At 49.7% G+C, this 11,646-nt stretch overlaps 1 protein-coding gene across 1 annotated transcript; it reads left to right on the forward strand.

The window, feature by feature from the left end:
- Positions 1-505: 505 nt before the first annotated feature.
- On the forward strand, positions 506-2,300 carry LOC142070248 (uncharacterized). Its single transcript, XM_075123811.1, has 2 exons — positions 506-610; positions 982-2,300. The coding sequence occupies exon 2, from the start codon at positions 1,029-1,031 to the stop codon at positions 2,214-2,216; it is 1,188 nt and encodes a 395-aa protein (XP_074979912.1). The 5' UTR covers positions 506-610; positions 982-1,028; the 3' UTR covers positions 2,217-2,300.
- Positions 2,301-11,646: the final 9,346 nt, after the last annotated feature.

Below are 11,646 nucleotides of genomic sequence, written 5' to 3' on the forward strand. Positions count from 1 at the left end.
CTCTGATCAGCAATTCCGGATATTAACGGTGATTCCAGAAACAAAGAGTAATTTTGGGAAAAAATGCAGTCCTAGCTACAATTTCCAGAAAACGCTGGCCCTGGTTGTAACATTAAATCCGATAGTCTCAAGATCTAGGCCTGTGTTGATCAGATCTGCCACTCTGCCTTCACGGAGTTCACTCTGCTGGTGGGTTGTACCCCTTCCCCCATTCTGTGTCTGCCTTGTCTATTTAGATTGTAACTTCTTCAGGGCACGGGCCATCAACGCTTCTCGGTTTGTACTGTGCCTAGCAAAATGAGGACCCACTGTTAGTTGGCCCTTAGGCACTAAGGTAATGAATATGATTTATAATAATCATCTCCTGGCATTTTGAGCCAAGGAAGCCGGCCTTGGGACGTTACTACTTAAAAGTGAGCTGGGCTTAAAAGCATGGAATATTCTTTGTGACAAGTATCCCACAAATTCCACTGACCTCCCTTGTTTTCTTTGCCTTGAGCAGGGTTTCCAGTTTCCAGAACTGATGTGATCTCGCAGCTGGAACGAGGGGAGGAGCCGTGGGTCCCAGACCTTCATAAGAAAAAAGTGCTCCCGAGAGCTGCTTGCATAGGTGAGGCATTGGTTAAACCAACCCCAAAACTGTCGGTGAATACAGGAAACATTTGGGATGCCCTACAAAGACCTTGTGAGCTCTCCAAGTTCAGGATTGTTCCCTGCAGATGTAGAATCGTTAGGCAGAGGTCACTCATGGCTTCCCACCTATCCTGACTGACAACTGGCAGCAGGTCCCTCCCCAATCTCGCTGTCCCCTGAGATTTCTTCTGAGATACGGACCCAGAACTGATCCCTTCCTTTCTCTCCTCTGGGGAAGGTTTAAGGGAAAATCAGCTCCTGATAGGTTTGATCTGTCCTGTACACGTTTTCGTTCCTTCATCCCTTTTTCCATTCTTCTCTCTGAGATTTCCTTTCTCTCTGGCGCAGGCAGAGACTTACGTCTGGATTCTCTCGGTCTCCCGTCAGGTGTTGGGATGGTGAGTGAAAACGAGGAGGAACCCCAGCAGGAAGATGCTGAGCGAGTAGAAGCCCATGGGATGTTGTCAGGAAGGTCCAAAGGGAATGATTCTGGGAGCTGTGCACGCCCAGAAAAAACAAAAGCCTGTGAGAGTCAGCAGAGGCCAGAGGAAAACTTCGGTAGCCAGTCAGACCTTATTACACGTGAGAGAATGAACTTGGAAGGAACACGCTACACATGCCTCGAGTGTGGGATAAGCTTCAAAGGGAGCTCGGACCTTCTCAGACATCAGAGAATCCACACGGGTGAGAAACCTTACGCATGCTGTGTGTGTGGGAAATGCTTCAAGCAGAGCTCGCATCTCATTGCACATAAGAGAATCCACATAGATGAGAAACCTTATGGCTGCCCTGAGTGTGGGAAACACTTCAAGCAGAGCTCACACCTTATTACACATCGGAAAATCCACACGGGTGAGAAACCTTATGGATGCCCTGAGTGTGGGAAACACTTCAAGCAGAGCTCACACCTTATTACACATCGGAAAATCCACATGGGTGAGAAACCTTACGGATGCCCTGAGTGTGGGAAACACTTCAAGCAGAGCTCACACCTTATTACACATCGGAAAATCCACACGGGTGAGAAACCTTATGGATGCCCTGAGTGTGGGAAACACTTCAAGAACAGCTCACACCTTATTACACATTGGAAAATCCACACGGGTGAGAAACCTTACGGATGCCCTGAGTGTGGGAAACACTTCAAGCAGAGCTCACACCTTATTACACATCGGAAAATCCACACGGGTGAGAAACCTTACGGATGCCCTGAGTGTGGGAAACACTTCAAGCAGAGCTCACACCTTATTACACATCGGAAAATCCACACGGGTGAGAAACCTTATGGATGCCCTGAGTGTGGGAAACACTTCAAGCAGAGCTCACACCTAATTACAGATCGGAAATTCCACACGGGTGAGAAACCTTATGGATGCCCTGAGTGTGGGAAGCACTTCATTGACAGTTCATCCCTCCTCTCACATCAGCGAATCCACACAGGGGAGAGGCCCTACACATGCTCTGAGTGTGGGAACGCTTCCGTTATAGCTCAGCCCTTACCACACATCAGAGAATCCACACCGGTGAGAGGCCCTACATATGCTCTGAGTGCGGGAAAAGCTTCAATCAGAGCTCTACCCTAATCACACATCAGAGAACGCACACAGGAGAGACCCCCTACATGTGCTCTGAGTGCGGGAAAAGCTTTAATCGGAGCTCTGTACTGACCACACATAGAAGAATCCACACAGGTGAGAAGCCTTATGGATGCCCTGAGTGTGGGAAACACTTCAAGCAGAGCTCAAACCTTATTAGACATCGGCGAATCCATACGGGTGAGAAACCTTATGGATGCCGTGAGTGTGGCAAACACTTCAATCAAAGCTCAGCCCTTATCACACATCAGCGAATCCACACAGGAGAGAGGCCCTACACGTGCTCTGAGTGTGGGAGAAGCTTCAATCAGCGCTCAACCCTTATTAGACATCAGAAAATCCACATGGGAGTGATCTGTAACAAATGCCTTGACTAGGGCTGGCCAAAGGTATTTTTTTCTTTTAAATCACATTTGCTAATTCCCACTTAGGGATCTGTGCCCCATCTTCACCGTGGTTACTCAGCTCCCCCAGATGAGTTGCCTGCTCCTGCCTTTTGCAGCTCACCCTTCTTTGGGGTCAGTCCTGTGATGTTTTCTATCAACTCCTTTCCTTTTGGGTCAAAGGAGCGTGTGTCCCTCCAGCCAGGAATGTTCATCAGCTCCAGGTGGGGGAGAGAGGTTTGTTCCCAACAAGCTACACTGAGGCAAAAACTACCCGTGCCTTACATCCACTAGGACTGTACATGGCGTTGGCTGCTCAAGTTAGTGATCTTGGTGTTAAAAGACAATTACAGTTGTCGTGCAGATGCAGCCGAGGTGCAGTGGTTGGCATTAGCTTTCCCCCCCTTGACCTGACCTAAACTCCATCACATGTCCAAGTCTAAACAAAGCCTGAGCATCACAGTTATACTGTTCCCCCATTTAAAAACCATTGTTAGTCATCAAGTTCCCCCACCAGGATCATATTGTTTCATTCCCAGTTGTCACAGTTCATCAGAGCGCTGTTGCTTCAGGTTTTCCTGAAGGCAGATATTTTTACTCCCGTTTTCCTCCCTTAAAATATATTGAAGTATAACAAAGAGCAGGAATAGGGAAGGGATAGGGAAAAATGTCTTTTCCCCTCTGTAACAACAGAAGAACATAGGGTAAATCAGAGGGATTCTCCATCACCATCTCTATCCCCCTGTTCTTCAATTGGTAAGGTCAATATTTCCCGAAGGGGCTGGGAAGAGGATTCTCTAGTAAAGGATTTGGAACTAAGCAAAAGACCCATTCATTTGCCTCCCAAAGCAGTTGTGGCCCATGCCCTGCAGGAGGTTGCTCCTGAAGATCTTCCCTTCCTAATCAGGTGCATGTTGCCTCTTATTTGGGAAATGCAATCCCTTCCTAGGTAGAGATGGGAAAAATGGAAGTGACATTTCTGTTCAGCTCACTCCTGGGAGATGCTGTAAATGTGTAGGAAATGACATCCATGAGGAATGTGATAGAGCTGCAGAAAGACACCCATTTTGAGTAGATACCTGACATTTGGTGTCTTAGAGGGATTCTAAGCTGCACCTGAATTTAGTCCCTTATTTAAATCTGTGCCACCAGATTAAAGAAACAAAAGGGCATATTTGGGGGAGTTCTACCTCAGTATCGCTACTGGTATGTTGTGTGGTTGGTGAAGAATTCTACGCCAGAGCCGTGTAAAATTGCTACAACTAAGGTCAAAGATTTGACAAGAACTCAGGTAGAAATGAGAGCTACGAGTGGTTGATTTTCACCCCAGAGATGGACGCTATGGTGACCTGTGGCCAAGGTAAACTGTTTTTAGAATTGCTCACACTTCTAAAGGATGCCATGATAAAACTGGGAACAACTGTCTTTTACCATTTGGATCCCAAGTTTCCTGAAGCACAGAGAGAAACAGCTGATTCCTTCAGAGCCATGCCATGCCTATGAGTCCCAAACTGGCTGCCTTGCTGGACAAGAAGCACTTCCGTGTTGGTTAAATGATGGTAGCCAATGAGGGAATGTAACAGATTCCAAGTTCAGACTGCAGGATACATGAATGCTGAGTCCAGAGTCTGTGGTTTGGTCTCTTAGTTTTGCTCTTGAGTCTAATGCATGTGTCTCACTTTTCCGCCTCCTGCTACTCTGAAAGATTAGAAAGTGTGATAGTAGAGCACAGGTGGTTTTTCTCATGATGCAGCCTTCCCACGTAGTGTGAGACCCCTTCCACCCACACAGGTGAGCCAGAGAGTTCCCCAGGGCTCTTGTTCACAAAGCAAAGATGTCACATTAGGCAGGAGATGTCAAGATCTACAATGGTGATGGGCGAGTGATGGGAGCTTTTCTGGGTGGTTGTTGTTTGGTTGTTTTTTTTCCATGTAATTTTTGTTTTGTTTTTGCAACGAGTTCTTTTTATAGCTGCTGAGCCCCCTTGTCCTTTTGAGCACAGCTCTTTAACCCTCAGGCCTGGCTCTGGAAACCTCAGAACCGGCTTTGCGTTTTTTTTTTCATGTTTGCTATCTTTGGAGTTCGCAGGAGTTCCCCAGGGCTCTTGTTCGCAAAGCAAAGATGTCACATTAGGCAGGAGATGTCAAGATCTACAATGGTGATGGGCGAGTGATAGGAGCTTTTCTGGGTGGTTGTTGTTTGGTTGTTTTTTTTCCATGTAATTTTTGTTTTGTTTTTGCAACGAGTTCTTTTTATAGCTGCTGAGACCCTTGTCCTTTTGAGCACAGCTCTTTAACACTCAAGCCTGGCTCTGGAAACCTCAGAACTGGCTTTGCGTTTTTTTTTTTCATGTTTGCTATCTTTGGAGTTCGCACATCCAGACGACATGCGGTTCACAGCAGCGGATACTTTGAGAAACCTGCTGGGTGAAGCAGGCCTTTTCCAAACTGACATTGGCCCAAATTCTGCCTCAGTTCAGCTGGATTGGGACACGTCTGTGTCAAAGGAGTGGTTCACACCTGATTTGCCCAGAGACCTCAGAGGAGGGGTAGTTAGATATAGGATAAGTAGGAATTGACAACAATGAAGTTAAATATAAAGGTGAAAGACCCTCACCTTGCAGGTCAACAAGCCTGTTCTGTTCTTTCCCTCCAATGCATCCGGCACTGGTCGCTCTCAGGTAGCACACTGGGCTTGACGGACCATTGGTCTGACCCAGTCTATGACCTGTCGTGCGTTCTTATGGAAGCCCTCTGCGGCCTTGTCTACACGGGCAAGTTTCTGCACAGGAAAGCAGCTTTCTGCGGTGTAACTCCCGAGGTGCGCACGCAGATTTCGTGATGCATGATAGAAAGGGGCCATGACAGGGACACACTGCCGTGCGGGGTGAAAGTGAAGGAGCTGTGACATGCCTACCACAAGGTGCAGGAGGCAAACTGCTGCTCCATATTGGGGGCTAACTAACCCCAGCATCACGGCAAGAATCTACATAGCAGCTGGAGAAAAAATATGTATGAGAGTCAAAGACACCCCCACGTGGCCTGTCTCTTCCCCAATCTCAACACCTGGAAGATTGTCTGGAAGACTCAGAATTTGAACTGCGGAGATTGGTCCCAGGCTGAGAGGGAATTCAGTCTGTGTATTAAGATCTCAACATTGCCTGGAGCAACCAGTGAGTGAGAAAAGCTGTTTGATCCAATTCTTGCTTAGTATATTCAAATTAGAGTTTAGACTGGGAGTCTGTTTTCATTTGTTATGTAAACACTTTTGACCTCTGTGACCAATACTTATACTAAGTTAAAATCTAACTTTCTGGAGTTAATAAAGTTATTTTACTATTTTATACTTACTCCTGAGTTTGTCCAAAGTGCTTGGGAAAGTTGCTCACATGACAAAGGCTGGTGCATGTCCCCTTTATTTTTGATGAAGTGGCGAACTAATTAATGAGCTTACACTTTTCAAGAGAAGGCCGTGAGCCGTGTAAGATGGTACATTTCTGAGGTGCAAGGCTGAGAGCTGGGGAGATATGCTGGTGTCTCTGTATAATTGAGGAGTGGTTTATAGAGCATTCATGCAACTGAGTTGGGTGCTTTGCTGCATGTTGTTGGCCAAATGATCATAGAATCCTAGGATATCGGGGTTGGAAGGGACCTCAGGAGGTATCTAGTCCAGCCCCCTGCCCAGAGGAGGACCAATCCCCAACTAAATCATCCCAGCCAGGGCTTTCTCAAGCCTGATCTTAAAAACTTCTAAGGAAGCAGATTCCACCACCTCCCAAGGTAACCCATTCCAGTATTTCACCACCCTCCTAGTGAAAAAGTTTTTCCTAATATCCAACCTAAATCTCCCCCACTGCAACTTGACCATTCCTCCTTGTCCTGTCATCTGCTGTCACTGAGAATAGTCTAGATCCGTCCTCTTTGGATCCACCTTCATTTAGTTCAAAGCAGCTATGACATCCCCCCTCATTCTTCTCTTCTGTAGAGTAAACAATCCCAGTTCCTCTGGCCAGGAGGGATTTAAAGGTGGTTAGCCTTCCCTTTCTATTTATGACTCTATCCTACCGCAGGAAGTCGTCCTAAGTTACGCTGCTCCCGCTGCGTGAATAACAGAGCTGGATTTGACGTCGCTTCGGTCGACTTACTGCTCTGTCTACACTGGGCTGGGTCGATGGGAGACGCTCTTCGGTCAATTTACCTTTTTCCTGCCGTTCCTGGCGCAGTCCCAACGGCGACTGGAGAGCGCTCTGCTGTCAATTTAGTGGGTTTTCACTCAACCCCCATGACATCAACCCCCAGTGGATCCACCGCAGCAAACAGAGCCTCCCAACCATGGATGTGTGTGTTAGTAGAGATCAAAGCGAATGTTAAATGTTCAAATGTATTGGGTGTTTAAACCTCCTGAAAACTCGTGGAATGTTGTTTGCACTGTTTTCACGTCTCTGTGTCCTGTTACGCTGTGATAGCAAAGAGTTGCCTTGTGTAGACCCCTGTCACTAAATAAGCCCTCAAAGGAGAATGAAGGTGTGTGGGATGCAAGTGAAGAAAAGGCTCATTTCCAAAGAAGGGGTGGTAAGAAGCAGGATCCCTGGGCGGGGGGCAGGAGGGTGTGGTTTGCACTGTTGTTGCCCAGGGTGGGAATGGGGAAGTGGGCTCTGGCTTAAAGCGGTGTCAGGCTTCGGGGGGCTGGGTTCAGAGCTGGAGGTTCGGGTTGGGGTGAGGGTTGGGCTACAGTTTTGGTTCAGGGGTTTCGAGTTGGGGGGCAGGTTATGGGGTCAGGGTTCCAGTTGGGCTCCGGGTAGGGGGTGGGTGTCACACACACACGATGACACAAAACGGCACACAACAAGACAAACAAAAATACACACGATGCAAACACACACACAACACGACACAGAAAGCATCACACACAAAACATCACACACACGACCCACAACATGTCACACACACACACTCAACACAACACGACCCACAACATGTCACACTCAACACAACACGACCCACAACATGTCACAAAAACACACTCAACACAACACAACCCACAACACGTCACACTCACACACACACACTCAACACGACCCATAACACATCTCACACTCAACATGACCCACAACACATCTCACAACACGTCTCACACACACTCAAAGACACACAGCATGTTGCACATACGTCGCATACACACAACTTCGCACACACAGTTTGTCGCATGTCGCACATATCACGTCACGCACTTGTCTGACTATGCACATGCACATGCACAACACGTCGCACGCACACACACGACATGTCACAGAAACGACGCACACAACATGACACGTGACACAAAATGTCACACGACACAAAATGGCACACGACATTGAGACACACATATGACACTGACACGTTGCATGTGGAACACACAGCATGTTGCACGTCACACTTTACATGTCACACGCACAACACATCACACACAGCCTGTTGCACGTTGTAGACAGCACGTCACATGTTGCACACACAACACAGTCCGCATCGCAGGCACGTTGCGCGTTGCACGTATACAGCATGTCACGGCTACACTGCACGTCGCACGCGCACATGCACAACATGACACACAACCTGTCACACACACAAAAATCACAGCAACACAACCCATCACACACTCAACAAAACACTCAAGAAAACACACAACCACGTCTCACACACACACGACACCACATGACAAACAACGTCTCACACACACAATCACGTCTCTCACACACGCCGACACACACAGCACACGGCGGCTCTCACACACGGCACTGACACACACGACGTCTCACACACCCACGACACGACATACGACACGTCACACGACACACAAGACGGCAGAGGACACGACACCGAAATCACACACAACACCGACACGTCACACGACACACAAGACGGCAGAGGACACGACACCGAAATCCCACCCCGGAGACGACCCCCCGCGGGGGCGAGAGCGGAGCGGGGACGGTCGGGGGAACTCGGTCTCTGGGCGGCGCGTGGGGCCGGTGTGGGCGGGAGGGAAGAGGGCGGCAGGGCCGAGGGCGAGATTCCCAGCCCCCGGCGAGCGCTGGGGAGCGAGGGCTCCGGCTCGGCTCTCGCAGCGGCTCTGGCGAGGAATGGTGCCGGAGCTCTCGCCGGAGGGGAACGCGGCCGGAGGGGCCTGAGCCGCTTGGGCCTCTTTCCAAGGAGGCGGAACCAGGCCTCCGCTCTCTGCCCGCTGCAGACCCGGCTGCCAGGTCGGCGCTTCCAGTTCCTCGTCCGCACTCGCCGTCTTCTTGTGTGTTCGCCAACTCGCTCTCTCTCCTCTGCTCTCCTGGTGCCGTCTCCCTCTGTAGGACCCGGGTAGGTGTGCGTTCCCACAGGTGATGTCTCGGGAGCCATGGAGAAGTCGGAGCGGACGGAAATCATGCAGGGCAGTAGAAAGGCTGCTGAAAGTACCTGAAGAGACAAAGGGAATGAGAAGGGGGAAGTCCAGACTAAGACAGGAGTCTAGTCTGTAAAGAGAAACAACGGGAAGTCTAAGGTACAGAAACTCTTCAAGTTGCCAAAAGACATTTAGGATGGGAAATGACTTCTTGAATCCAGACTCTTTAAGATCTTAGGCTTAGTATGTGTGTGTATTTGTATTTGCTTAGTAATCTGCCTTCTTCTGTTTGCTATCCCTTATAATCACTGAAAATCTGCCTTTTCTAGTGAAACTATTTTTTCTTTATTATTATTATTATTAAACTCAGTTTGTGCAACGGGTGCTCCGTGAGGAAATGATTTGTGTGTTACTCCAAGGGGCCGCCCGGTGTCACTGTTGGTCCAGGAGGGAAATGATTTGTGCATTACACTGACTGGCCACCCGGTGTCACTGTTGCTCCGTTAAGGAAATTATTTGTGCACTACCGTGAGTGGCCACCGAGTGTCACTGTTGCTCCATGAGGGAAATGCTTTGTGCAATACCTGGATTAGCCACCCGGTGTCACTGTTGCTCTGTGAGGGAAATGGTTTGTGCATTATCTGGATTGGCCACCTGGTGTCACTCTTTCTCCATGATGGAAATGGTTTGGGCATGACCTGAATTGGCCACACACATCACTGTTGCTCCGGGGGGGGAGGGATTGTTTGTGTGTTACTCCTGAGTGGCCACGTTGTGTCACTCTTCCTCCATGAGGGGAATGCTTTGTGCATTACCCTGTGTGGACACCCAAGACAACATACACATCACACACAAAACATCACACACACAAAACACGACACCGACACACACAGAGAGAACACGTCACACATACAGAAACACGTCTCTCACACACACACAACACAGGACACCGACACACAAACAACATGACACACAAATAAAATGACACACAAAACAGCACACAACACGACACACAAAAATCACACACAATACATGACACCGACACATACACACACACACACGAGACGCACAAAACGGCAGACAACGTGACACAGAAATCACACACGACACCGACACCCACACACAATACGACACACAACCCCTCACATGACACACAAAACGGCACACGTGACACACACACACAACACGATGCACAAAACATCGCACACAAAATATCACTCACACACACACAACACGACACACACACAGACAACACGACACACAATACGAGACACAAATATCTCACACAACACATGACACCGACACACACAACATGCACACAAAACGGCACACAACACAGCACACACCGTCACATGCACACAACACGGCATACAACATGGCACACACACACTCAACATGGACCACAACACGCACACATAAACACGTCACACACACACAACACGTCACACGACACATGCAACACGACACGCACAACACGTTTTCAGCCTCCTTCAGCCTTCAGCCTCCTCTGCCCCTCCCTGCGCTTCCAACAGCCAGTCCGCCCAGGCGGGGTCCTGGGGAAGCCAGAGGGTCCTGCCCCCCAACTCCGCAGTCAGACGGGACTCTCAGCCAGCCAGGAAAACAGAGGTTTATTAGACGACAGGGACATGGTCTAACACAGAGCCTGTAGGTGCAGAGAACCGGACCCCTCAGCCGGGTCCATTTTGGGGGGCAGTGAGCCAGACAACCCCGTCTGCCCTTCACTCCATGTCTCCAGCCAGCCCCCAACTGAAACTCCCCCCAGCCCCTCCTCCTCTGGGCTTTGTCCCTGTCCCCGGCCAGGAGGGCACCCGATTCCTTTGTTCTCCAACCCTTTAGCTCTCACCTTGCAGGGGGGAAGGGCCCAGGGCATCAGGTGCCAAGAAAGAGGGTGTCGGCCATTCTCTGTGTCCAGACCCCTGCACACACCTGCCCTCCAGAGCTCTGCAATGATCATACACCCTTACCCCACCCCCTAGATCCTTAAGAACTGCATAGGGGAAACTGAGGCACCCCCACACAATTCAGAGGAAACATGAAGTCCCGCTTCATGACAGATGACTCCAGGAGGTGAGTTGCTTGCTATCCTACCATGTTTTTCTCTGTCTCTCCTCTAGTATGTTGGCCATCACACACACTCTGTCTCTGTCTCTGTCTCTTTCTCTGTCTCTGTCTCTGTCTCCTCTCCTCTCCTGGTGCCAACGATGACCAGGCCCCGGGTGCCTGGGCCCCATTTCCCCCCTGTGCTCCATCTCTTCCTGTATCTGCCTCGCCCCTTCTCCCAGCCCACACTGCCCACCGCTGCCTGGATGATTTCCCCCTCTCCTCCACTGCACCCCCCTCTGTGGGGTCCCTGCCACTCACCGTCTGCCTCCTCTCCTCCACCCCCTCCCCCGCTTCCCCACGGGTCACTCTGGGGGCCGGTTTTCTTCACCATCTTTGTGTGTGATCTGGAGGATGGGATGGATTGCACCCTCAGCAAGTTCGCAGATGACACTAAGCTGGGCGGAGAGGGAGATACGCTGGAGGGTTGGGATAGGGTTCAGAGTGACCCAGACCAATTAGAGGATTGGGCCAAAAGAAATCTGATGAGCTTCAGCAAGGACAAGTGCTGAGCCCTGCACTTAGGAGAGAAGAATCCCATGCAC

The sequence above is a fragment of the Caretta caretta genome, chromosome 28, assembly GCF_965140235.1.
Source record: "Caretta caretta isolate rCarCar2 chromosome 28, rCarCar1.hap1, whole genome shotgun sequence".
Lineage (NCBI taxonomy): Eukaryota > Metazoa > Chordata > Testudines > Cheloniidae > Caretta > Caretta caretta.